Source organism: Bombina bombina, chromosome 6, assembly GCF_027579735.1.
Source record: "Bombina bombina isolate aBomBom1 chromosome 6, aBomBom1.pri, whole genome shotgun sequence".
In the NCBI taxonomy this organism is placed as follows: Eukaryota; Metazoa; Chordata; class Amphibia; order Anura; family Bombinatoridae; genus Bombina; species Bombina bombina.
Window position 1 is genome coordinate 422,948,134 of NC_069504.1, and position 23,542 is coordinate 422,971,675.

A 23,542-nucleotide genomic window follows, 5' to 3' on the forward strand; every position below is an offset into this window, starting at 1 on the left:
TGTATTATCTCATGTATGCTGTTCTCAATTTTTTATTAAAATATTTTCGCAATGTAACAATCAGCAATATGTCACTCCTAATATTTGATGTACATGATTTTATATTAGTGTACGGTACTTGAAAAACCTCAATAAAAATATATTTAAGGATAGAAATATATTTAAAAAAAAATTTAGAATTTTTTCTGACTTACACCTAGACATAGACAGAATTACCATCCCAAATATGACGATGGACAATGAACTTTGTCATGAAATTTTTTAGATGACAGTAAAGTGAGGGATAACAACTAATAGGTTACTTAAGACTTAACTATGAGGAGGAAGATAAGATGGAATAAATTAAGTCCCTAATCTGCTAGTTTTGTACACTTCCTCTCATATTCTTTAGTATCACTTGGATTTACCTTTCCCGTCTATTATTTCACTTGTCCCCATTAAGATATCTCCTTCATGTTTATCTCTATATGTATACTTTGGTAAAATTCCTAACATATTAGCCTGCATTAACAGTAAAGACTTTTATTGCATTTTAAATTAGAGAATTTGAAGCTACCTGGTAAAATGTCCCATGTATTTTTTTTTTTTTTTTTTTTTTTTTCCAACAAGCTTTATTTGGAATCAGTAAAGAGAAAGGGGTACAATGTTAACAAAAGCCGTAGCAACATTACAGCTTGCGAGAGGACATATGTTCATCCTAAACAATATAAACAGATGATTGTATAGAAGTAGTCCTTATGTTCAAGTCTCTTTAATCCATATTATTGTAAACGATTAAGTCTCAGCAGGTCCAAACGTCCGTTGGTATTTGTAATTTAAACAAAGAAACAATACGGTATAATAAACAACAATAAACATCAAACATCGAATAACAAACATTGCTGCGCAGCAGGAGACACTCCAGTAGTATGGTTAAACAAATATAAGACCAACAGTTTATATAAGAAGATCTACCCAAGGTGGTATACACCTGGGGGATGTGGCATATAGCATATAAGAGCATCGCATCGTCTCATTTCAATGTAAAATATATTTATTTCACATTACAGGGTTATGTTGCCATATATCAGGCCAACTCAGGAATTAATAAACATTGATCCTATGTTAGTAGCCTTAAACTCTGTAGATCATGTGTCGAAAGACTAAATAACGTGTGAAGTTGGGCACTAGGGTATCCCTTGTCCCTACAGGAGCACGGGTATCTAGTGTGAATGCCTTGGGTAAGGAGGGTTTATACCGATACAGTGGGTTGGGATAGTGTCGTAGCTTCCGAGTGAGTGTATGTCTCCCAATAAAACAACATGGAACAGTAATGTCCCATGTATTTTAAGCTTACACTAGAAATTTAGAATGGTACTGTGCAAGATAATAGATTTTGAAAACTTATTATGTATAAATTACCAATTAAGGCAGGAGGCGGTGCTTTGTTGTTTTTATCCAATAAGATGTAGATACTTGTTTTAAAAGCACAGGTGTTTCTGTAAGTAGTCATGCTATGGCTACGGCACACTAGCCGAAACGCGTGAGCGAGACTGACAGACACACCACCTTTCTTTGGCACATCAATTGTACCTGTTTTTAATGGATGGAATAAAGGTGTCAAGTTTTATCCCCTTGAATTAAGTCTCCAGGTTCAACTCTTTTCATTTGACAGCTGACAGTACCTGAGATGGCCACCACAGGGTTAAAGAGTTGTTTGGGGGGTCAGAGAGGTGGGAGGGTTGAGGCGGGATCACTACACTGAAAGGAAAATAAAAATAATAATAAAAGGCTTAAACTGCATACTGGCAGACCTTCTGCCAGTACCTAAAAGTGGGGGTGAGGGAATGAAGAGAGCAGCTTGGGAGGGATAAGGTAGGGATCAGGGAGTGGGAGGTGTCAGGCTGGAAGGTAATCTCTACCCTGCATCAAAATTAACCTTACAAGCTAAATGATTAACCACTCCGCTGCAAGGAATTTCAAGTAAGGTATGCAGCTGCAATTAGAGGCATTCTATTTGCCAAAAAAAACAAATGGCAAAGCCATGCATGTCTGCTATTTCTGAACAAAGGGAATCCATATGACTGCAGTAGTTGTGTACAAATCATATCAGTAAGAAAACAAAGTTTGCAAAAAAGTAAAACATTTTTTTTAAATGATCGTATCTGGCGGCCAAATATTAGCATTGAATATACCAAAATAGGCCTAGATCAATACTTTGGGTTGTCTAGTTTAAAAATATATATTGTTTCATTGGTAAATCAAAAAATCAAAAGCTCTATTTATATTTAAACAGAGTGATAGCAAAAATACAAAAAAATCTCCAGTACTTTGGGTACGTTTTTCTCTGAAATTCCCGGCAGCGAAGGGGTTAATTATAGAAAGCAAATCTAACCATATTTACACAAATTACTCCTGAGCCTAATAATCTCTTCCTTGAGATATTAAACTTTTATTGGTATTACTGACAAAATACTTTATCCTCAGCTTTTTAAAAATATCAACTATAATTTAGCATTTGCTATGTGTGATTGTCTCGCTCCTGTGGTAAAGAACAATTGGAACCAAATCTATCAACTCTCATGGCTCAGGCTATACTCAGGCTATACTTTTTTCAATACCTGTTGAATTTTTTGAGACAAAAGTGCAGGAACATGTGCCTGGGTTAAAGGGATATAAAACCCCATTATTTCTTTCATGATTCAGATGGAGTATACAATTCTCCATTTAACTTCTATTATCTTATTTGTTGGGTTCTCTTTGTGGCCCTAATATTTAAAACCTCCCTATTCATGTGAGATATTCTAAAATGATCCTCCAGCACTGCGAGATCCCTAGTGGAATATTCAAAAGGTAGATTTTGCTTTACTTCTCCAAGGGAGGTTCCCTGCATTTCTGTATGTGAAGGAGACACAAGCCCGGTGCAATATAGCACTGCATGACATGACAGTTCTGCTGCATTTACACTTTGTGCTTTCTAATTTATATAAACTTACACTTCCAATTACATTTTCCGATTTACTATTTTGTATTTTATATTGTGTACAGCAGTGTATTTAGTAATTTTACAAATTCTGATTATAGGGCAGACTTCATAGTGGCAGAACTCACTGAATTTTCTAAGAAAAGGAGAAGGACCTGAAGATCCCAGAGAGATGAGAGATGCCTTCCATAGAAAGTAATGAAGCTCTATGCGATTCAAAATTTCACTTGAGAGAAGGTAACTGGAGAACCCCTGAGGTTGATATAAAGGCTCCGTTTGCATCAATTCCAAATTAAACTGAAATGTTTTCACTACAATGTAACCTAATTTTGTCTATACTTTAGTATATATTACTTTTCTGTTAATTAAAATAAGTGTATTGTGAATTTTGAGAAAACTTCCCCTGCATGTAGCTGGCAAGACAAATCAGAGAGACTAGCTTGTTTAATATGCTTAGAAATTATCAAAATACTGGTGAGAGAGGTTCAGGCCCTGGAAACTCCCATGTTCAGCGGAGGGAACTGCCCTCTCCCTCCCACTTTCTGAAAGTGTCAGTTTTGGTTTGCAATCAAGCAAATTCAAGTTGCAATGTAATTTGTATATATAAACAGAAATATACAAAGGATGACCCAAATTTGTAACACGGAAGTGTAACAAAACTCTCATTGTACTGGGCTTGTTTCTCCTTTATTTGTAGAAATGACAGATCTCGCAGTGCCGGAAAGTTCCGCCCTTTTTCTTTTGAATATTCAGTAAAGCCCCTGTGAAGTCTGAACTGCTGGAGAACCTGTGAATATCAGGGCCTGTATCCTTGCTGAAAAGTATACCTAGGTAGGCCCAATAGCAGCAATGCACTGCTGAGAGGTAGCATCCGATTGGTGTTAACACGTGTAGTGTATGCCTCTTGTCAGCGATTTGCCTGATAAGTTCAGCTAGCTCCCAGTAGTGCATAGCTGTTCCTTCAATAAAGGATATCAAGAGAATAAAGTGAAAACAGAAGTTGAAATTAAATGAATCATGAAAATTGTGGGTTGCAAGTCTCTGTAAGCTACAAGAAACACGTATGATTTATTTAAAAATGTGCAAAAGCATAACATACACATTTTTTGTCAGCTAGCCATGCATTAGGAGACTGGAAGTAACAGGTGTACACCTTATCAATGGTCTTATTGTCACTGCCTGTATAGAAATGTGTCATGAAGACCTCATTATTTTAGGTTTTAAGGGGGTTAACTTTTCTCTGTGTGCTGATTTTTTTTTTTTTTTTTTAAAAGATATTTTCAAAAAGACACCTTATAAAAAATCGTAAGTTTCACATGAGCCAATTGTATTACACACAACCAGAAAACTGGTGCCAAAAGGTCAGTCTATAGCCCCTAGATGTCAACAACAGAGTAACATAAAACATAGTTTCTATCAAGGCACAGGCCTTATATCAATTAAAGGTAACATTCTAAGATATATTTAAACATGCTTTAATCATATTTATAATACAGGATGACAAAATATAACAGGCGTGTCATATTTGGTATAAAAATAATCCTCATGATGTCACAGGGGGATTGCTTATAGGGGTGGATGTACTGGAGATATATAGAGAGGTAGCGCAGCTCCATATTCAATGCAGAAAAACAATAGCCTCTTTTACATCACAGTTATTAGAAGGCAGCTTCCGACCAAACAGACTATTCAATACGGGTGACGAGGTGCAAGCCAAAAGACAGGGTAGAGCTTATCCCACATCAAAGGCAGTACAGAAGGAAGAAAAGGCAGCACACCCGGGAATCCAAGTTAAAAAAACATATTTTATTCCGGCATCAGAAAAAGTGTGTCCTTGCGCGTTTCGTGCAGTGCGGCACTTAGTTATAGGATAGAAGGTAAGTTATGAAACAACACCTATATACCGGGCACCTCCAATCATATCCCACATACGGGTAACTATGGGAGGCGCTTGGCATACATGCTCATTCATACAAAGTGATTTAAAAAGTGATTTAAAAACAACAATCAATTTGCAGAAGGATACAGAAAACCGCAATGACATAGAAGTACTAATATACTTGATCACAACTAGAAGGCTAAACTTAAACTGGGGATTGTTCTTAAAACAGTATATGGAACATAATATATTAAAAAGTAACAACCATAATTAAATGTGGGATACGTTAGAAAATTATATTCACTGTGAAGACACTTAGTGACATATAGTAGCGCAAACCCAAACGAGGAAAAATTTAATCACAACTGGATTGCTAAAATATAAAAAACATAATTTATGTAAGAACTTACCTGATAAATTCATTTATTTCATATTGGCAAGAGGCCATGAGCTAGTGACGCATGGGATATACAATCCTACCAGGAGGGGCAATGTTTCCCAAACCTCAAATGCCTATAAATACACCCCTCACCACACCCACAATTCAGTTTAACGAATAGCCAAGTAGTGGAGTGATTATATAAGGAGTAAAAAAGCATACAAGAATAGGAACTGGAAAAAAAATTGTGCTTTTCTACAAAAAACATAACCACCAAAATGGGTGGGCCTCATGGACTCTTGCCAATATGAAATAAACTAATTTATCAGGTAAGTTCTTACATAAATTATGTTTTCTTTCATGTAATTGGCAAGAGTCCATGAGCTAGTGATGTATGGGATAGAAATACCCAAGATGTGGAAGACCACAGAAGAGTCACTAGAGAGTGATAAAATAAAAACAGCCATTTCCGTTAAAAAAATAAAATCCACACAAAAATAAGATTTTCTCATAAATTAAGAAAAAAAACTTAAATCATAAGCAGAAGAATCAAACTCAAACAGCTGCCTGAAAAACTTTTCTACCAAAAACTGCTTTAGAAAAAGCAAATACATCACAATGGTAAAATTTAGTAAATGAATGCAAAGAAAACCAAGTTGTTGCTTTGCAAAACTAAACAACAGAAGCTTCATTCTTAAAAAGCCAAGAAGTGGCTACTGAACTAGTAGAATGAGCAGTAATTCTCTGAAGCAAAAACTGACCCATCTCCAAATAAGCTTAAAAAACAAAAAGCTTTAACCAAGATGGCAAAGAAATGGTAGAACTTTTCTGACTTTCCTAGGACCAGAAAAAACAACAAATAAACTAGAAGTCTTCCTGAAACCTATAGTAGCTTTGTCATAATATTTCAAAGCTCTTAGGATATCAAAAGAATGTAAAAATCTCTAAAAAGAATTCTTAGGATTAGGAGATAAGGAAGGAACAACAATTTCCCTAATAATGTTGTAAGAATTCACAACCTTAGGAAGAAATATAAACGAAGTCCGCAAAACAGCCTTATACCGATGAAAAATCAGAAAAGGAGACTGACAAGAGAGAGCAGACAAGTCAGAAAACTCTTCTAGCTGAAGAAATAGTCTAATATTCAAAGTATGCATAGGCTCAAACAGAAGAGCCTGTATAGCCTTAAAAAGCCAATTCAAGACTCCAAGGAGGAGAAATCAATAAAATAACAGACTTAATACAAACCAAAGTCTGAACAAAACAGTAAATGTCAGGAATAATAGTAATCTTTTCTTATAAAAAGAAACAGAAAAGGCAAAGAAGTGTCTCTAAAATACTTATAGACAAATCATAAACCAAATCATCCTGAAGAAACTGAAAAATTCTAGGAATTCTAAGAGAATGCCACAAGAATTTATGAGAAGAAAACAATAAAATATGGATTTATCAAACCTTATAATAAATGTTCTTTATAACAGACTTATAAGCCTGCAACATAGTGATAAAAAACTGAGTCAGAGAACCACTATGACCAAACACCAAACAAGTTCCATACCTTCAAATAAGTAATTTGAAATCCTGATGGAAAAAATAGCCCCTAAAACAAGAGGGCTAGCCAAAGAAAAAGTGGCCAAGGATGGCAACTGGACATCCGAACAAGATCCACATACCAAACTTAAGAGGCCATACTTATGCTATCAGACACATATGAGACTATTCCAAAATGATCTTGAAGAACACCTTTGGAAGAAAAAAATAGAGGCGGAAGGATGTAGCCAGGTTGCAAAAACCAAGACATCGCTAAAGTATCCACTATTTCCACGGAGGATCCCTAGACTTGAAAAGGTACCTGAGAAATTGATAGAACACATCTGTATAGCGGTACCACTCAACCAGATGTAAAGACTGATGGTTGAGATAATCCATCTCCCAAATGTCTAAACCTAAAATATAAATCATAAAGATTAGGTAGGAGAGGAAAACCACCTAAGAACGTATTCAAGATACTTCTTAACTGCCAAGGAACTGCAAGTCCCTATTAAATGATTGACATATGCCACAATTGTGACATTGTCTGTCTGAAGGAAAAAAATCTCTCCTAAAAGAAGCTAAGCCTGAAAAGAGCTCTGAAATAGCACAGAGTTCAAATATCGATTGGAAACCTCGCCTCTTGAAGTTTCCAAACCCCTTGTGCTGTCAAAGACCCTCAGACAGCTCCGCAACCTGCAAGACTTGCATCCATTAAGAATACAGTCCAGGAAGGACGAACAAAAGGAGACCCCCTGAATAAAACGATGACAGACTAATCATCAAAAAACAGAGAGAATAGAGTGTTATTTAAAAATATCAATTGTGATATCTGAAAACAAACCCTGTATCATAGATTCAGTATGCAAAGCAAAAAGAGATCTCAGAAGAAAAACGAGCAAAGGGAGCCACGCCCGATGCTGCAGTTATGAGACCTAAAACTTTCATGCACATAGCCACTGAAAGAAATGAACCAGACTTTAAGTAAAACAGACTAATGCCACATACAATTGACTTTTGTCCGATAAAGACAAAGACATGCACACAGAATCTATCTAAAAACCCAAAAAGAAGTGACCATTGTCTAAGGCAGTGATTTTTAACCTTTTTTTTGCCGTGGCACACTTTTTTACATTAAAAAATCCTGTGGCACACCAGCATCCCAAAATTTAAAAAAAATCACACATTGTAGCCTAATACAGCATATATATATATATATATACACATACACACAAACACACACATACTGTATGTATTGTGCTGTTATGCCATGCCTCCTACAAACTACCCCTGCACTGGGAGTAAAAAACAAGCAAAGTTTAAAAAATATGTCACACTGTTGTCAGTCTGCCGTGGCACACCTGAGGATCTCTCACGGCACACTAGTGTGCCACGGCACACTGGTTGAAAAACACTGGTCTAAGGAATCACGAAACTCTTAGGTAAATTAAACCCACCAACTATGTTTTGAAGAAACAAAACTTAGTTGATTCATAAGAGATTCCAAAAAAGAAAGATCCACATATATGAATACTGCTCTTTCATAAGTATGTATTGGGTACTTGTAAGCGCATCTAATTACCCATAAGGGACTTAAAACACTGCTCATTTAACTGACCTCGGAAAATGAAAGGCTGAATGGACCTCGTCAGGAATCTAATCTGCAACCCTCAGGTTGCTACAGGGCTAGAAAGACTGGATAGAGAACCGCACCTTCATGCAGTCTAATAACTAGTAAATATATAGCGTATTACTCCCAAAGAGGATACAAAATGCTTTTTTAGTGCTTACACCCGGAATTAACCAAATTAGCAGCTGAGAAAAAACAGTAGTTATTATTACTCAAATAAATGGCATACAATAAATTGACCTCAAAAGGCCAAAGGGCTGTAATGACCCTGCCGGAATATGAATCTGAGACCCTTGGATCTAGAACAATATTTGTAGTCAGGAAATTCAACAACTGATCTACATCACCGGACTTAAAGTAGGGCAGAACAATTCTAGACCTCCAACTATAGAGGAAAAAATAGAAATCAAATAAATTATCATACTAGCAAGATAGAGATAACAACATATATTCAAAATCATAATGATAAATACAGTAAACATAATTAAATGATTACTTCTGAAGTAAATAAACAGAGCTATATACTTGAGAACCTGAAACTGCTTATACTAACTGTTCAACAAAAGTTGAGAAAACAGCAATGTCAGCCACAGATAAGGCTGAGCTAAAATATAAACAGTACAAGAATATGCTCTACCAAGGTTATATTCAAAATTTCTAAAGAATCCTGAAAATAAGTACCAATTCTCATAGAAATAGTAGTACAGTCCCAAGAGGTAATCAGGGTAAACATTCTCTAGAATAAAATACAAATAGTATATTGCATAGGAAAACACCTCAAGAGCAAAACATTCTTAAAATCCAGTTTTGAAAAGGATTAATAACATAGTTAATAGGAGGACTCCTAAAAGCTATAAATAATACATATTTCCTTAATAAAGAACATAAACAGAACAAAATTGATTAAATTTTAACAATTTTTAAAAGACTTTTTAAGTTTATTTAAAGGCATAATAGCAGTCATAACCTTATGATATAAGCAACAACATGTAATGTTTGCAAAATGAAATCAAGTACAAGAACTGAATATGTAAAAAAACAGTAAATGTCATTATACATGTAGAACATAGCTTATCATAAAACATAAAAAACACATGCCACATAATTTAACTGAAGAAATAACAACAGTTTAAGAACACACTTAGCTTTGTAGAATTGTGTTGCAGGGCATCATAGTTTCTACAGTAATATCAGAGTCAGAATCAGAATGAAACATCTTGCAAAATGTAATAAAAAAAGAAAAACATTAGGCAAAATATTCAATTTCCACAATGTAACAGTTTCAGCAAAGAAAAGCAAAAGCAGGCATGATAGTTTTCAAAAAAATTATAAAAACAGCAAGCAATAGAGGGAGAGGGGTAAAAAATTACAAATTTTTTGCGCCAAGAATGATGTACAACGCAAAAAAAGGAAATAAACATTTTTTAGGTGCAAAACTATCACCAGGCAATAGACACAATTCGCGTCATAACAAACGCAATTTTGCGCCAAAACAACTAATGTCAGCAAAGACACCGGAAATGACGAAACTTGCGTCATCAATGGTGCGGCAAAAAAATTTTGCGCAAATAAAAAACAGCATTTTGCGCCCTCGCGAGCCTAGATTTGCCCGCAAAAAATGAAAGTCAAATTGAAAAAGACAACCCCAGGTAAATAAATAAACCTCCCAAACATGATTCCTATACTGAAACTGTTTAGACTGCAAAAGGGAAATATACATAGACCTGAATCATGACAAATAAGTAAATACATATATTTCAAACTTTATATTAATACATAAAGCGCCAAACCATAGCTGAGAGTGTCTTAAATAACAATATGTACTTACTAAAAGACACCCATCCACATATAGCAGATAGCCAAACCAGTACTGAAAAAGTATCAGCAGAGGTAATGGTATATAGGAGTATATCGTCGATCTGAAAAGGGAGGTAGGAGATGAATCTCTACGACCGATAACAGAGAACCCTTGAAAAGATTTCCCACGAGGAAAACCATAAAATCAAAAGGCAATACTCCCTTTACATCCCTCTGACATTCACTGTACTCTGAGAGGAATTGGGCTTCAATATGCTGAGAAGCGCTTATCATAGAAGAAAAATCAAGCACAAACTTACTTCACCACCTCTATAGGGAGGCAAAGTTTGTAAAACTGAATTGTGGGTGTGGTGAGGGGTGTATTTATAGGCATTTGAGGTTTGGGAAACTTTGCCCCTGCTGGTAGGATTGTACATCTCATACGTCACTAGCTCATGGACTCTTGCCAATTACATGAAAGAAATATATAAAAACGATAATACACAGAAAAAAAATTCTCTATTGGGTACGCAAAAAATAAGTCAAAACTGTAGAGGCAGAGAGAATGTACAAAATACAAAACGAAAAAGACATTATTTTCAAAAATAAACGATGTGTTTGAAATTATTAAATTCAGCTGATTCTCCACAACATTAAAGTGGCATCCACAAAAAAGAGAAATGACAGATGATGGCACTGGTACGTAAATAGATAAATAATTGTCATAGTTTATTTACGAAAATTTATTTAGACCTTAAGGTTCCCTTGTGCTAAGCGTAAATACTCAATATAGTGCTTTTTTCGTGAGAATTTTATATTTGTAACCACCACTAGGTGGCAATTTAGCAATATCTATTAACTTTATATTAAAATTGGGGATATGAGTAAAATGAAGCCCATTAAAAGGCCTGGCTATGCTAGAGTCATTATCGTAATTTTTAACATCCCTTTTATGCTCGCCAATTCTGGACCTAAGGCAGCGTGACGCTTGGCCCACATACTGGGCATTGCATAGATTGCACTCCAAAAGGTAAACCACAAAAGTGGTACCACGATTTGCATAGTGTTCAATTTTGTATTCAATACCAGTATCAGAGCTTTTAAAAGCATTGTCCCTAGAAATTACTTTGCATGTGCCACAATTATGTGATAAACACATAAAAGTACCCTTTTTGTTCAGCCATACTCCTTTTTTACTCTGACTACTGGAAATTAGGCTTGGAGACAGCTCAAACAAGGAGCCGATGCCTGAAATAATGGGGCATCCAGGTGGGCTGACTGTGCTCTTGTGTGTTTTGGGCAGGTAGTGTCAGCCCATCTGGACGCCCCATTTTTTCAGGAAACGGCTCCTTGTTTGAGCCTTTATCAGAGTGGGTTGACTTGATTAGACAGCCTTTGGTCAGGGGCTTGAGTAGTTATCTCAGAGACTCTGGCCATCTTAGCTCTTTGTTGGATAATATTAATTGGCATGAAGATTTTGGGTGGGTGGTGATTGATGTGGTGTCGTTATACTAATATTCCCCATCATCTAGGTGTTCAAGCTATTGATTATTTTTTAAGACAAAGGACTAATTTTTCTGAGGAGTTTCGGATGTTTAGCTGTGAGTTTTGAGTTCCTACTATCCCATAATTTTTTTATGTAACAAGGTTTATATAATTACGCCGTTAATGTACATCCCTTAGTACAAAACCATGTACCATGTAACCTCACCATGTATTATACAGTGTTGACAAAGGCTAATCTATGGTGAGTGTCTCTGTCGTATATCGTTGTGGTGCACTTGGGGCCTAAGCTTAAAGATATAGGAGGTTGTGGTATAGAGGTAGGAGAAATATTTTACACTTACTGTACTGGGAGTAATAAGGGAGCCTGACTGATATGTTACAATGCTTTCTTATCTCTCAAAAAATTAAAATAAAAGGTATAGCTTTATAATATAAGTACAATATGCAGCTTAACTCTCATGAACGACCCCCCAATGGTATCAAGGTTTATATATAAAAAAAAAAGATAAGTGAGATTAGCGATAGACATATACTATCCTTTGTATCTGTACTCAGCCTGAGAAATCAGACAGGAGTCCTCATATATGGCCGATGCATAGTGAATTAAAAGAACTTCAACTCCATTAGTATGAGTAGGAGCTGCATGAAAATTCAGGCACGTTGAGAGTGTCCTGGGATGCACACTTATGTTCATATTAGGTAACTATGGGGAGCTTTTGGAAGCTAGGTCTGTACCAGTAACATATTATACAACGCCATCAGTGTACAATCCAAAGCATATCCTATAGGGCAAATGCATGCAAATAAATTAAGAACCATTAAATGAGGAAAAAAAACAAGTAAAAACAAGGCAAAACCAGAAACTGCATAGAGCATAGTCCACATCACGTCAGCCTTTAGCTAGTAAAAGCCTCAACCTACTCCTCTTTGGATAGCAGAATAGTGAAAGCACATCGAGGTCTTTAACCATAGATAGCGAATGTTCCCAAGAGGCACCCGCTCATACATAAGATCAGTCTCTTGGGATGATTTTTCTGGCCCCCGAAGTGTTGAATGTAATTCCATTGAGGTCTGCAAAGCTCTGGCTTGTAATTAATGCATACAGAAAATGCCACTGGTTCAGGAGCTAGATGGCAGGGGTTGCTCAGGCAGCTCTCCAGGTGGTTTTCCGCTTCCCTCCACAGAATCGCAGAAGACAGACCACCCTCCATCATCAAGATGCAGCTAGCTGATGCGGAGTCTGCTGGTATATTAGCGGATGGTAAGAGAGCTTCTTGCCCACCGTGAGTGTCCTTATTTAACATGATCGCCTTTAGGTCTCTTTGGCAGTGTGCTGATGTAAGCATTCTTGGCGCAGAGACAGCCGTCGTCTGAATCTTTCTCCCCTTCATTATGTCTCTGGTATTAGAGTGCAGGATTGTTGCATGTATAATGGGCTCATCGGCACAAATCTGGACACTGGTATATGCGATTGGCACCAACTTGGGAGTGCTTGATGGCAGGTCCTCCATCTCTCTCCCCTGTACAAGTAGGGTCCGATTATAAAAGCTATGCTGCATTTACTGTTCGAAGTTAGCCAAAAGAGTGCGTAACGGCTCTAGTGCTGCTTGAGAATCCTCTTTGTTAAGAGAAGCCATATTAAGCTTAATTGCCTCAGTGCTCAAGTGAGGGGGTCCGATGTAATTCTAGGTAGGCCATGGCCTGATGTCTCGTCAGCCCAACTCTGTTTTTGGAGATCGTTGGTATATCAATACTTATATAGATCTGTTCAGCTGGGATCTATAGATCTGTTGATAGAATCGCTAGCAAGCACTTTGGTGAAATCTGGAAGTAACTTCAAATGATCATCAGGCGACTGCAATTGCCCAGCAAGTTGTCAATCCAGTGTAAAGGCAACAAATAAATACAAGGAAGGTGTCAAGCAAATGTAGCCCGGGTAATTATTGTGACTGTGGTTAAAACATATAGGAGCTCTGGCAGATTCACTTACATACCGCCATGTAATCAAGACATTATGGTGCCATCCAGTGCAGAATTTTACTTTATGTGAAAGTAGATAGTTTGCTGGTTTGGGCAATATCTGTGATTTAGGATCACCTACTCTCTACATTCTAAACTGAAAATGGAGGAAGTCTATGTGAATATAACATGACTTAATGATTGATTTTGAACTACAGATGTGTAGCAGATTCGACTACCTCTTGTCTCTCATGGAGCGCACACACATGCAGGTGACTGTTTTTGAGACCATCATCCAGAGAGGGGATACGCAATTAAGCACTATCTGGCTTTCTGAGGAGGGAAATCCTGTCTTTCCACTGCTGGGTGTTTGTGAGGGACCCTTGCAACTTACTTTGGCCCCTGTTCAGAGGGAAGCCTTCGGTCCTCTGAAGGGAGTTTAGGATGGTTTCTGGGATTGGCAGGAGAGTCCTGTAGTTGAGACATTGGGGCAGCTTGGCGGTCGACTGAGGAGGCCATCCTGTATGTGACTGGGTCCCGCAGTTGTCGGAACTTCTCTGAAGCTCTTTTTGAACAGCCTAGTCTAGCGGAGTTAGGAAGGCCTTCTCTGGATATAGCTGGTGCTGTACAGCCATACTTCGGATCTGTAGAGGAAGAGTGCCATCACATTCTGAGGTACGCAGACAAAGCTGTTTTGGAGGACTGGGGGGCTCCTGCTTTGCTAGACCTTCCAGTGATTACTACATTGTAACCTCTATGTGGGGACTGGCGAGATAGGCCCTCAGGACCAACAGATAGGCTCTGTAACATTTGATGATGGCTCCATAGCCTTAAATAACTGCTTTATTATTTGTTAGACTCATACTCTGATGACAAGTTACTGGTCAATATTTATTTTTCTGCTTTCATCTAACATATTTCTGAGGAGAGGAAAATAGGGTAGCTTCGGAACTCAGGGAAACAGACTGGTGATAAGACACACAAAGAGGTGGGAGCTATGTTAGCCTTTATATTATAATTTAAGTATATACTTATTGGTAATTTTTTAGTAAGTATACAATTCTTTTATATTAAAACTTGTGGTATCACATTGCACATCGAAGTTGGGGGGGGGGAATAAAACACTCAAGGCCTAGGCCTGAAAGAAAACTTTCTTAAAGACATTCTTATCAAAACTTTTTGTGAGGTGTCACACTTTCAGCTGTTAACAATCAGTGAATACAATACATATCAAATAGCTACTTTGCACTACTGATCAACAGTCTCATTATACCTAGTCAATGATGAAGCCCAAAAATATAGTTGAATAATATGTATCTTTAAAGGATAAAGCCTTCTTTGTATTGTATAGGCCCATCAAGATTACACAGCCAAACCAACTGGCCAAAGACACTTGAGAAATATGTCTAAAAATAAGGTAACATTTAGTGATTCTCATAATCAACTTATTTTATCTGACATTTGCATTTCGAATTTATTAATAACCCAGTATTTTTAAGCATAAGGAACTCTACTTTGTACATGCAGAAGGCCATTTCAGGGAGAGAAGTAGAAAGTAAGTTCATAATCTATCACAAACCTGTTAGGCTTCATAGAATCATAGATTCATCTATGACTTATTTTGAAATAGTTGAATCTGACCCAGTCACTATAAACAAGTCAATCTCCATTTATAATTTCATTAGATCTTACCTATATAACTGACTACTTGATTTATTTTCAGTGATACAATGGGCACTCTGAGAAGCCTGCAATACTTATACAATTACTAGAAAATCAACTTCTCTGATGCATTACACTACAGGGCTGTCATATAAGGAACATATATAAGAGGGAGACTTATTTTTTACAGGGCCGGATTTCCCATTAGGTACAGTATGAAATAGTTACTGTTATGAGCTTTTTTTTAAAAATTTTAATATCGTGGCTCCCGGCGCTAGCCAATAAGGCGCCACCTTAGTGACGTCACACTCACTGACCCTGATGCGGAGCTGACGGCGTGGCAGCACGGGGAGGAGGAGAGAAGAGGAGAGGAGGAGGACTGTCACCAGCCTGGGGTCAGGAGAAAATAGAAGCAGCAGCCAGGTCCACCTCATTCATTGGAACAACACAGACTAACAGCTCTTGCTCAGAGCTCGGCGTCCTGTGGATCGCATTTTTACCCAGTGATGTTTTATGTAACTCTCAGCACACATGCACTTTTGTCCTCTGCACACCGTCATTATTATCAGTACCTGCACTGACAGCTCCTGTATATTTAACTGCTTCCATTGAGTATCGTATGCAAATTAAAATCTCTAATGAAATAACATATCTCTCTTTCTATAAACTGTAGCTTGTTCTGCAATAAAACATATAACACATATATATTACTTCTTAAACTGTTTTACATAATTGTTAAGCAAGTCTATGCACATCCTTCAAGGCAATTGTAAATGCTGACATATATTGTAATACAGGTGCACATTGGTTCTGTTTTATTGATAATATAAAACTCTTCACCTATAGCAGGTACATCTCAGCATAGGTTGTCTTACATCTGTAAACACTTTAATAGTTGTTTTTGTGCTGCATATGCAAATATCCCATGCACCAATGATGTGTATTGTTTCTAAATACATAATTTGAGTCGTGCAAACCACTGCTATTTTAATTTTTATTTTCACTTTTTTTTTGAGGGGGGGCGCTTCGGGTTTTTGTGCGTACAGGCACCTGAGATGTAAATCTGGCCCTATTTTGTACCAATACATTGATTTTGAGCAATAAATAAATAATTAAATAAATTAGACACATAAATGATCTTTTAGTCTAAAAATACAAGTCTACTTTTAGAAGTTTAAAGCATCATAGAAACAGAGATTTTTTTTCGGCTGATAAGAACCGTAGGCCCAACAAGTCTGCCAAAATGTCCTAAAAGATTGTAGGATAGCCATATGCTTATCCCAGGCATTCTTGAAGAGAATCATCCCTTATCACCCATATTCTTAAAGAGAATCATCCCTATTATATTATGTATCGCATGTATCCATGACGCTAGTAGTGACCAGGCAGCGGATATATAATCACAGCTGAATAGGATGAAGTGAGGGGTGGAACTTGATTGAACATAAAGCTGGTTTTATATCGTTATGAGAGCTATGTTTGCAAGCCTTGTATAACAGTTATTTCCCCATTCCTCTGTAGGCTACACAATAGCACAGCTATTTTATGTTATCAGGTGCTGACAATAGAATTACAAGAAAGCAATACAGTGCCATAGGTCCTCAATGACAAAACAGAGAGGGAAACTGATTTTCTTCCCAAATAGAATATTAAATTACAACCTTTAGTCTCATCATTTCCTGCACAAAATAACACTAGGAATTACATGCAAAGAGATGGAAACTGATAAATTATCTATAACAAAAAAAATATAAAATGAATTCTATTAATTGAAAACATTTATTATTTCTATACCACGGACTACGAAATGGTAAAATATTTTAAAGACATATAGGAAGTTATGCTACACATAATAGCAAATTAGCACATGAAAATACTGAGATGAGTCATACCCTATAAAGGGGCTCTCTTTATTATGGTAGAAAAAAATCATACGCCGCATAATTTCGTTTCATACATATTGCTACAGAATTTATACACCAGTGGTATAATTAACCCTCCAGTTTCTAAATATACTAGCAACATGTCTTTACAAACATAGAACGCCTCTCTAACACAGGGACTGCTGATCTATTTTTGGCAATGCTCACGGCAAGATGCAAAAAGGAAGCAGGCTACAATTAGTGATGCTTGGAGTAGAAAAGAAAATGAGGCAAAACAAATCCATAAGACACATAAGCTGAGACCCTTTTGCCCTCTGCATGGGGGAAGTAAACACACCCACCTTTCTCTGTGGAATGTGTTGTATGGAAAAGCGTTAAAGGCCTCTCACTGCAGGAAGGCGGCTTTGAGTCAGTACTTCTTTTACGAGACAAATGCAGCTGGGAGTTTGTCGGTGGCATCTCCGGCACGGTGGAAAACATCTATAAATAAAATGAGATTCAGAAGGTCAAATGGTTATATAACACAGAGGAAATGGCAGAAAATTACATTGAAGCATATTGCTTGCACAGTAAAACTTGTTTAAACCCCTGCTGCTATAATGATAGACATCCAACTCCAGCAGCGATAAGGTTAAAGGGATATTAACAGTAAAATATTGTCCATTAGTCTTAAGCCTATAATTAATAGTTCACCTGCTTGCTTACATTTTTATTAGAGGATATTGTTAGGACATATAAATAGGTGAAAAAGGTATATGCATAAAGGGACTTGATATGCAACAGTAATGTTTGCTCTAATGTGCAAGACAATTCTGTTATTGTGCTACTGCTTACCCCATAAAGCAATAAAATACATAGCTAAGGTAAATTACAGATGCTCAACACACATCCACTTCTGAGCTTGACATGAGCCATGCACATATAACACTCCTGTTTAACTCGCAACAGTATCCATCTCTGGAGTGTCAGAGCTTTGTTTCCCGAAAGTGCACTTATATATATGTCCCGTTTGTGGAGTTAAACACATAGGGCTAGATTACGAGCAAAATTGGGTTTATCAGGGTTTTTTGTGCACGTCAGAAGTACCGCAATATTACGAGTTGAAAGTAAACGTGTGCTTGAGTGCAATTGAATTTTACGTGCATTCTCAGAGTTGCATAAAACACACCACAAATACATTTTTAAGTACAGTTAAAAATATAACAATACTATCTAATAAAATAATTTTAAAAATAATGCATTTTTTTTTAATTTAGAGATACATACATATAAATATCTACATATGTGTATGTTTATATGTGTATATATGTATTTACAGACATATATACACATATAAGTACAAATACATATGTATACATATATAGACATATATTTAATTACATTGGAGCCCTCTGCAGTCACGTATATGAAAACATGTAAAGAATACTTATTCAATATTCATATTTAATAAAGTGTTTAACTATGTATTTACTGTAAATATTTCACATTCCAATGTTTTTCACATAGGGTAATATGTTTTAAGTATTTTTAAATAAATATTCTGATCTCTCTCTCTATACACATATATATATATATATATATATATATATATATATATATACACACACACACAGTCATGGCCAAAAATATTGGCACCCCTGCATTTTTGTCAGATAATGCACCACTTTGTCCAGACAATTGTTGCAATTACAAATGTTTAGGCATTCTCATGTTTATTTCTTTTGTTTGCATTGGTATCACACAAAAAGTGGAGAGAAAAAAAAGCCAAATGTTACACATTCCATGCAAAACTCCGAAAATGGACTGGACAAAATTATTGGCACCCTCAATTTAATATTTGGTAGCACACCCATTGGAAAAAATAATGGAAATCAATCGCTTGATGAGTTTCTTACACCTCTCTACTGGAATTTTGGACCATTCTAATTTCGCCAACCGCTCCAGGTCTCTCAGATTGGAAGGGTTCCTTTTCCCAACTGCGGTTTTGAGATCTCTCCACAGGTGCTCTATGGGATCAAGATCTGGACTCATTGCTGGCCAGTTCAGTACTCTCCAGCTCTTTGTCTTAAAACATTTCTGGGTGCTTTTTGACGAGTGCTTTGAGCCATTGTCATGACCTCGGACTGAGACCCAACTTTCTGGCACTGCACCACAGAATTCTTTGGTAGTCTCCAACCATAGCGTCCCTTTTCATTCAGATGGCGACATATGGTGTGAGCTGACACATTTGTACCCTGTGCCTGAAGGTCAGCTTGAATTTGTCTGGAAGTTGAGCAAGGTTCTTTATCCACCATTTGAACAATCCTTTGTTACAATATTTGATCATTTTTTCTCTTTTTTCCACATCCAGGGAGATTAGTTACAGAGCAATGGGCTGTTAACTTCTAGACAATGTTGCGCACAGTGGACACAGGAACATTAAGATGGACTTGACAGAGACTCTGGACAGAGACACACAACAGAAAAGTTGAGTACTTTTTTCACCATTTTAACTAGTTGTCGGTGTGATTTCTATATTGTCAGCACATGTTAATTGATACAGGTGAGTTTAATTACAAATTACAGGAGAATCACAAACTTGGAATGCAGTTATTTCTTACAATTTTGAGAAGGTGCCTATAATTTTGTTACAGGGTAACACATTAACGTGATTACGACATTTAAAGTTCAGCTTTTTCTTTTGCGCATCAGCTTGAAAGTAAAAGGTTTTCGCTTGCCTGCTAACCGGACGCGCACAAAAAAAAGCTGAACTTTAAATATCACAATAGAGTTAACGTGTTGCACCGTAGACTTCAATGGAAGTCTAGCCCATATTCGTAATCTAGCCCATAGTTATGTTCTTAAAAAAAAGGTACCATTCAATACTTTGTAAAACTGAAACCGTTTGCCTAAACCACAGAAAAAAACGTGGCACAGATCTTTTTTATTTATTTGGACATATAGAAAGATTTTGCTGTTTGGTTGGTACATTTTTTTTGTATTTAAAAAAAAATCATTGACAGTTGCTGGTATATAAAGGTTTTAAAGTTAGCTGAAGAAAAATAATATATACTCAGTGATTATTTGGCAGCAGATTGGAATTTCACAGATATTGGTCTGTGTGGTGCTGTAGTCTGGAGGAGGGCAGTTTGTACCTGTAATGGTGTCTTGCGGAAAATACCACATAGTCAGATGTATGGCCGTATTGACCCCTGAAACATCAATACATTTGACAGTGTGGTGTGAAAAATCCTCAAGAGTGCCAGTCATTATTTTGGTGCTGTCTATTGTATGTGTATATAAATAAAGGCATTTTTTTAGCGAACAAGTAATGGGTTAACATACTATTCTTCTGCAATAATGAAAGTAAAATTAAGCCTTAAAAGTTGATGCTAACAATTTTTTAAGGACTGATGGTCTGTGGATCTTTTGCTGGACCCAGAGCACCCTAAACCAAAATGACTACCAGAGCGGTCTGCAATACACACTGGTATATGCCTTGTTGGTCAGGGCTTCATCTTATAGCAAGATAATACCACACACACACATTCAGGCTATGGCAGAACCACCTTAGAATAAAAGAGAAAGGTGATAGTTACAATCTCCAGACTTAAACCCCATAAAGCTGTATAGGGAACAGAAGGGTAGAAGCAAAGCAACCTACAAGTTCAACACACAGTGTTGAGAAGAACTTTCTGAACAAGATTTGACTTAAACTGTATGCCACAAGTATGTTCAGTTATTATATCTGCAAATAGACACATTTTTTTAAATATACATGTATTAGCAAAAATGCTTCTGATAAAAGCTATAGCCGTTTCAAATGTATATTTAAGTATGCACCGTGCACCAGCATTTTAAACACAGAACTTACTTAGAGAGACTAAGGTGCTTCTACCATCTGTTAATGACTCAATTTGTTAGTTGCTGACATGATACATTCCCCACTGTTGCTATGAGCAGCTGCAATATTTCAAATGCTGGTGCACTAAGAATATCTTGCTAAGCTTCACAAATGTTAATACTAAAACAGTGATAAATTTTACTAGAAGCATTTTTGCCAATACATGTACAGTACATTGCAAATATATTTCTACATAAAGATGTAATTCATCTACGTGCATTGAAATTTTGACCGTATTGTCCCTTTAATGTTATGAAATATATATAAATTCTAGGATTTACTTGCATCTCTTATTGTTTATTTGTTCTATGCTTTAATTCCAATATATATATATATATATATATATATATATATATATATTTATATATATATAATGTTCAGAAGAGAGCACTCTCACCTCAATCTTCAGCTGCCAGGGTACCAACGGTTAAATATAAGGAACATAAGGAGGCACTCTCTGGTCTTTTAGCAAGTAAGTTTTAATATATCTAGCGTGACGTTTCGGGGACACACTCCTGTTCCTCAGACAGAGAAAGGGGAGTGTGCCTCCTTATGTTCTTTATATATATATATATATATCATAGCAGCAATTGTAGTTTATTCTTAGTGACGTTTTGGGGTGTTCACCCCTTCATCAGACCAACATTTGTGAACAATGCAACAAACAATTTAAAATGTATGAAGCCCCAGCCACTGACAAATAAACACCAAAGGGTTACCATAGTAACAAAACAAAACAATTTCCATAAAGGGGCTGTGTATATACAGTGTCAAACTCTACAAATCATGCATATAATACACTGTGTTAAGTGATATCTGTGTATTATTGTGTATTTACAAGGGGACAAACTGTGGATAGTCATATTAGATGTTCTGCTGTCCTTATATTGGGCCATAGCGTGTCCAGTGTCATGTTAGATGATTATACGCAATTTGGGTTTAAATGCATTTGTAATAGAAGTGTTTAAGCCACATCATTTACTTACTGTTATCACATGTATAGTTCCTTACTGATACCATACAGGAAGTCTTTACAGAGAATAATGCCCTGCTGTTTATTAAACCGTTATGGGCAGAATGTATACACCCACCTACACATCATCATGACGTAAAATTACACACCTCAATGTGCATGTGCTCATTAGAGAAGGTGATCAGGCTATGTGAGGGTCCTAACATTACTTGCATGCAGCTCTCAAAGGCATAAATACAGAGCCCTAAAAAAAGAGAGAAGACTCACAATACCGGGTGATGTGAAGCCGGATTCATTCACTCCTAGGCCACTAGGGGGCATAAAATTACACGCCCCCATGTACGTATGCTCATTAGAGAAGGTGATCAGGCTATGTGAGGGTCCTAACAATCCTTGCACGCAGCTCTCAAAGGGATAAGTACGGAGCCCTAAAAAAGGAGAGAAGACACAATACCGGGTGATGTGGAACCGGATTCATTCCTAGGCCACTCCCCTTATTATTATAATACAGCATGGGAACAATAACATACACGCCCACAGTGTGTGTCAATATCATGGGGAAATAACGGCTAATAGAAAACTGCACAGCAGCTTCACAATGTATGGTTGTTGCGAGAGTAATACTAACCCCTATAAGTCCAAACTGATATACTACTTCCTCATTAAATTAACGGCATAAAATATGATGATACATGTTATAGCAACTAGACAAAAAAATCCACACAGGGAATGTGAGCAACAGTAATATTGGTATCAAATCTGAGATATCACAAATAAGAGGACAACATATGCTATTAGACTATATGGCAAAGATAATGTATAGTGATCCTACTGACATGCCCTCTAATATGTGATTATATCTAGTGTATTTGACTCATTGAGGCACAATATTTGGGGAACTATATGATGTCTAACTGTGAACAACCGAATCTATCACAAGACTAAGCTCGCCTAATAGTTATAGATTAATTTTAAGTATAAGGGCCAGAAATTAACTAAAGTATGTCAAAAGTATATATAATAAAAAAAAAAAAAAGCGGGCAATGCAAAAAATGAGAGAAATCAATACAATAAAAATGAATACACTAAAAATTGGAAAAATTTAAATTTTTTTTAAAAAAATCATAAAAAAGTTCTGCAGGACTATTGTGGAAAAAATGTCAAGAAATTTGTTTCATCTCCATCTCAAGGATCACCACCATATAAATGGAAACAGACCCATTGTCTTACAGAAAACAATGGCAGTCCACACTGGCGTTAAGGCCTCTGGGATGGACTGTGTCCAATTTATAGATCCATCGTGCCTCTATTTGTAGGAGTCGTTTATTCCTATCTCCTCCTCTTGGTAATGGAGGAACATGGAAAAGTTAATTAAAGTTAATTCTTATAGTTTCATCTCTGTTTTTTTTATGGCTGTCATCAATTCTTTTTGTGTCACTTGAGTAGCTGCTCTTTTGGCTAGAACTATATACTCATTATTATACCCTCTTGCAGCGAAC

The 23,542-nt window shown here is 36.6% G+C and overlaps 1 protein-coding gene across 2 annotated transcripts in view; it reads right to left on the reverse strand.

The window, feature by feature from the left end:
• ARHGAP26 (Rho GTPase activating protein 26) overlaps window positions 1-23,542 on the reverse strand; it is a 1,495,203-nt gene that overhangs the window by 316,854 nt on the left and 1,154,807 nt on the right. For both annotated transcript variants that reach the window (XM_053717161.1, XM_053717160.1), the window contains exon 19: window positions 17,529-17,667. In XM_053717161.1, the coding sequence (XP_053573136.1) occupies window positions 17,529-17,667 (139 nt within the window). The remainder of the gene's footprint in view (window positions 1-17,528; window positions 17,668-23,542) is intronic.